Source organism: Salvelinus alpinus, chromosome 13 (genome assembly GCF_045679555.1).
Source record: "Salvelinus alpinus chromosome 13, SLU_Salpinus.1, whole genome shotgun sequence".
Lineage (NCBI taxonomy): Eukaryota > Metazoa > Chordata > Actinopteri > Salmoniformes > Salmonidae > Salvelinus > Salvelinus alpinus.
This window is the reverse complement of record NC_092098.1, coordinates 36,541,221-36,546,925: the sequence shown is the minus strand read 5'-3', so window position 1 is coordinate 36,546,925 and position 5,705 is coordinate 36,541,221. Positions and strand designations below refer to the sequence as shown.

The 5,705-nt window shown below is 45.3% G+C and overlaps 1 protein-coding gene across 1 annotated transcript; it reads left to right on the top strand.

The window, feature by feature from the left end:
* Positions 1 to 1,889: 1,889 nt before the first annotated feature.
* Positions 1,890 to 5,043, top strand: LOC139537603 (interferon regulatory factor 2-binding protein 1-like). The gene is made up of 2 exons (XM_071339098.1): positions 1,890 to 4,008; positions 4,109 to 5,043. The coding sequence occupies exon 1, from the start codon at positions 2,209 to 2,211 to the stop codon at positions 3,988 to 3,990; it is 1,782 nt and encodes a 593-aa protein (XP_071195199.1). The 5' UTR covers positions 1,890 to 2,208; the 3' UTR covers positions 3,991 to 4,008; positions 4,109 to 5,043.
* Positions 5,044 to 5,705: the final 662 nt, after the last annotated feature.

Sequence of the window (5,705 nt, the reverse complement as noted above, 5' to 3'; positions counted from 1 at the left end):
CTGTCTTGTATGGAAGGAAGCCCATTCCAGCCATCAATTTATAAGATGTATTTTTTTTATACTATCTCAATTTGAGATACCTATGTAAAAATGTTGAGATACTATTTTTTTTAAATCGAGATAGTAACTCGACATTTTGAGATAGAACAAACTGGATATGTTTCTTCATTTGTAGCATTATGTGGAGATTTATATCGATCTATCATTGCAGAGAACAGCACAACAGGGCCACTGGCAAACATGTGGTGAGCTGGTATTTGCCGCAACACTTTAGATTAGGTTTAATAAACACAAAAGCGCTGAAAAGAGGGACCAAGTACTGTTGTTTAGTCTGTTTTGCCTCATGATTTGTTAGCTCATGCACAATTAATCTGTGCTTCAGTCTGATTAAGTGTAACCTACTGATAACAACCACAACTGTAGGTAGCCTAGAGAAGACTATGAAGTCTTATCCCCTCTGGCCAGGGGAAACGAAGCGGTAACGCCATGTATTTATAGACCATAAGCTATGTATTTATCGACTATTTATATGTGTTAAGAGAACATGTGAATGTGATCAAATTTGGATTATATTCAAACTTCGGGTGATTAGGCTACCTAGACCTTATGAATCCAAAATTATTGACTGGAATTAATAAACACAATAGCAGTTGTGTACTTAAAGTACTATTTAAGTCGTTTTTTGGGGTATCTGTACTTTACTATTTATATTTGACAACTTTTACTTTTACTCCACTACATTCCTAAAGAAAATAATGTACTTTTTACTCCATGCATTTCCCTGACACCCAAAAGTACTCGTTACGTACTTATCAAGAGAACATCCCTGCTCATCCCTACTGCCTCTGATTTGGTTGACTCACTAAACACAAATGCTTCATTTTTAAATTATGTCTGAGTGTTGGAGTGGGACCCTGACTATCCATAAATTTAAAAATAAAAACAAGAAAATCTTGCAGTCTGGTTTACCTGATATAAGCAATTTGAAATGATTTATACTTTTACTTTTGATACTTAAGTATATTTAAAATCAAATACTTTTAGACTTTTACTCAAGTAGTACTTTTACTTAAGAATGACAATTGTGTACTTTTTCCCAACACTGCACAGTGATGACATACTGCGTGAGTAACTGTTTAAGTACCAATGCAATTGCCTACACAATGCAACCCTGCATAAAGCAAGCTCATTCCTGTTAGTTCTGTTGTCTAATCGCAGTTGTCGTAAAAAAAAAAATGTGTGGCCTGATTAGAACTGGTCCCATTATAGCCCATATAAAACCGTTTTAAATTACAGCTGATTTTTTACTTTGTCATACCCTAGAACTAGGGTCCGGAGTTTTTCCTGGTTAGCTTTGCCTACCAGATCAGGATAAACTTTGGGCCCCAGGAAAACACTCATGTGGTGTCACCTTTGAAATCACCTCACAATGTTACAAATGAAGAATTATAAACTGGGTGGTTAGAGCCCTGAATGTTGATTGGCTGACAGCCGTGGTGTATCAGACTGCATACCGTGGGTATACAAAATATTTATTTTTACTGCTCTAATTACATTTGTAACCAGTTTATAATAGCAATAAGGCACCTCAGAGGTTCGTGGTATATGGCCAATATACCACAGCTAAGAACAGCCCTTAGCTGTGGTATATTGGCTATATACCATGCCCCCTCGTGCCTTATTGCTTAAATATATATGGTCTGTGTGTATCTCAAAATGTTGACATTTTTAAATGGTATCTCGGAAATTCTAGATATTATCAACTTCAGTAAATATAAACTAGTCCCATCATTTATCTTTTGCCATCATGCGTAGAAGAAGCATTGGGGACTGAAAATTGCATTACTCATGTACCTAGTTAGTAGCTAAGTTTTCATTGTTCAATGCGTGTGAGCTGGCTAGCTTTCTATGAGAGAAGTTCAGACTTCAACTACAACTCCCAGAATTCAACAGCAATGCAGTAGGTGTATCCGGTGTCTTAAACTCATTTTACTTCCTCCCAGACATAACGACACGGGCAGCCCGATAAAGAAAACGTAGCTAACTTTTAAAAGCGGCAATCGACAAGAGCTGTTCGGACAGTTTCATAGTTTACAACAAAATCGGGGCATGTTGTTCGACGTGACTGAATATTGAAAAATCCGCGAAAAGTAAAGACTGAAACGCGTTGGCCGCTCAAGAAAGTTTGTGCGAGGGCCTGTAAACAACATGTCGTCTGCCTCACAGGCATCATCTAGGCGGCAATGGTGCTATCTCTGCGATCTGCCCAAGATGCCCTGGGCCATGCTCTGGGAATTCAGCGAAGCTGTTTGCCGGGGATGTGTGAACTACGACGGGGCAGACAGAATCGAGCTTCTAATTGAGACGGCCAGGCAGTTGAAGAGCAGCCACGGTGTTTTGGACGGAAGGTCCCCAGGCCCTCAGCAAGGCAAATCCAGCTCAGGTGGGCCAATGGAAGGAGGGAGGCAGCACGCAGAGCGTTTAGACAGGGTTAGGGGAGAGTATGGAGTTTCCCCCCGCCTTCCCAATGGTCTGCACAGAGCTGAAGATGTGAGTATGTCAGAAGGGAGCAGGCAGAGCCCCAACACCAGACGGGCTATGGCTGGGGCCATACCTGCGCTACATGGGACCATACCTCATGCTTTGATAGCCCAGGGGTTAGTGGGGCCCCCTCACGGCTTGTTGGCCCCCGTTCTAGGCACCAGGGCTGGGGGCCAACAGATGGCTGCCTCCTCTGGCCCTATAATGGGTGATGTTAGTAGGCGTCAGGTAGTGTCAGCTATGTCACTGGGAGCTGGTGCCTCTGCTCTGGTGGGTCTGGAAGCAGGCTGGAGGAATGGGGAGGTCATGGCTGAGCTAGCGGAGAGCGCCAGGAGCCGGGCAGAGGGCTGGCCCAACCGCCCCAAAGTGGTACGAGAAGTCCTGGTGACCCTCTGTGGCTGTGCCCCCTTCAGTGTGCGCTTCAGGAAAGACCACAACTTGGTGGGGCGCATCCTCGCTTTCGAAGCCGGGGCCGGGCCCGAGTTTGAGCTGAAGGTGTTTGTGGAGTACCCCAGCGGCTCTGGAATAGTGTTCTCTGGCATCACGGAGCTGGTCAGGCAGATGTTCCGTGACTCTAACAAAGACGCAGGCAAAGCAGTGAACTCTGGGCTGCGCTATGTGGAATACGAGAGGCGGCAGGGCGCTGGGGACTGGCGTGCACTCACTGAGCTCCTGAGCGATGGCGTGCGTTCATTTAAGGAGCCACCGATGCCCGATGTTCTTCCACAGTTGTACGCAGATGGCGGCATGCCAATGGCGCCTGCCGCTCGCTCTGCACCTCCAAAGGGTGCTGCACGGCGACGCAAAGCATCCCCTGGCTCAGAAAACGGAGATAGTGAAGGAAGGCCCATGGGGGATCACCCAGCCAGGGATCCCTGGCCTCGAGGTGCCTATCCAGGCATGGAGCCCCTGGGCTCAGGCATGCCCAACCCCCAGGACGGCCCGCCCCGCTCCCACAGCCAGCCCTCACCCATCTCAGCGCTCATGGGAGTGGCCGACAGCCTGAGCTCCAACCAGATGTCCCGAGATGGCCCCGGAATGTCCTCGGCCCACTCCTCTGCATCTGGCCGCCCAACCAGTGGCAGTCCCTCCTCAGCCTCTGCCGCAGTCTCCCAGGCAGTTATGGGCCAAGGGGGGCCAAGCACCACCAGCGTCGGGGAGTCTGGAAGCGGCACCCCAAGCGCCCTGCTCTGCTGCACCCTTTGCCGAGAGCGTCTGGAGGACACTCATTTTGTCCAGTGTCCATCTGTCCCGCACCACAAGTTCTGCTTCCCATGCACGCGTGGCTCCATCCGCAGCCAGGGCAACGGAGGAGAGGTGTACTGCCCCAGCGGCGAGCGTTGCCCTCTGGCTGGATCCACCGTGCCCTGGGCCTTCATGCAGGGAGAGATCTCCACCATCCTTGCCGGAGACGGAGACGTGATGGTAAAGAAGGAGAACGACCCCTGACCCCCAAGTCCTATTGAGGTGAGAGGCTGATGACATCACTCTTTATATTTTTCCATAGATCTATTAGAGTAGTGATTCTGTTGCTAATAAAGATTGTAATTGTCCTCTTTCTCCACAGCGGTTCAAACACTTTAAAAGCACTTCCCTGATCTATCTCACCCGGAAGGTTCATCACATGTGCCTCACAACTGAATCACCACGCAAGCCAGGAGGCAACAGAACAACCTTCTAAACAAGTTAGGAGGGCACCAGAATCATTGCTCCAAGAGGGGGGCCACAAGTCTTTTCTGGGCTGGGCTCATCTGCAGGGGTTAGTAGTAACAATTTAAACAAGAGAATCTGGCACACATTATTCTTCATGTCCAACACAGCAGCAGAGGCTATTCAAGAGGCCTTGTTTTAAAAGCCCAGGATTGAAAGCACAGGTCTGCTCTTCAATATGACAATCTCTCAGCATTTCAGATGTTTCTATATATTATATTAAAAAATAAATTAAAAAATATTTAGTTGCATACTGTCATACAAGTGAATGATACTGATATTGAAAGTACATGGGTAGCCAGAACCATGCAATTATTTGGACAGGAAAAATATAATTGTGAAAAAATAAATGGCAAAACCAGTCCTTAAAAAAGCCACGGTTTCAACATTTTATTAACACATACAATGTCTCCCCTATGTATGCTCCTTTATTACATATAGTGTATGTCAAAAATGTGAATTTACTTTCAACGGCTATGTAATTTCTACTTTTGATACAATACACATTTATATGTATGAGTTTATAGTGGTAAGAAGACCAAAGACTGCTTTGTGCGCTGTAATTGTATTGTATCTATGTATGCTGTACTTGCTGATAACCTCTGGCATCAAGTCACTCTGTTTCATCTACCACAGAAGTAAACTCGTTGTTTGTCTGTCTATTGACTTTTCCTGAAATCCTCCCAAATATATGTACGGTTAGATAATTAGCAACACATGCTTCAATGGTTAGCCCACGTACTCAAATGTGATCGAATGGGGTCAACTCTATAATAAATGACAGAACATTCATTGCACTTGTTTTTTTTCTTGCTCCCTTTTTGGTGGTGCAATTGCAGTTCTACCAACTTGTAATGATACGCTTTGTTTACATTTATTGCTGAAAATGGTTCTGTATTTACAGCGCATTCGGAAAGTATTCAGACCATTTCACTTTTTCCAAATGTTAAGTTACAGCCTTATTCTAAAATGGATGAAATAGTTTGTTTCCCTCAATACCCCATAATGACAAAGCAAAAACTTTTTTTAGACGTTTTAGCAAAAAAATAAATACTGATCACATTTAAATAAGTATTCAGTCCGCCAACTCTACTTTGTTGAAGCACCTTTGGCAGCGATTACAGCCTTGAGTCTTCTTGGGTATGACACAAGCTTTGAACACCTGTATTTGGGGAGTTTCTCCCATTCTTTGCAGATCCTCTCAAGCTCAGGTTGGATGTGGAGTATCACTGCATAGCTGTTTTCAGGTTTCCAGAGATGTTCGATCTGGTTCAAGTTTGGGCTCTGGCTGGGCCACTCAAGTACATTGAGACTCTTGTTTTCTTGGCTGTGTGGTTAGGGTCGTTGTCCTGTTGGAAAGTAAACCGTCGACCCAGTGAGGTCTCTGGAGCAGGTTTTCATCAAGGATCTTTCCCTCCAACCTGACTAGTCTCCCAGTCCCTGCCCCTAAAAAA

What these genes read in the sequence shown, in the direction of transcription:
- LOC139537603 (XM_071339098.1), top strand. Translation starts at nt 2,209, where the DNA reads ATGTCGTCTGCCTCACAGGCATCATCTAGGCGGCAATGGTGCTATCTC.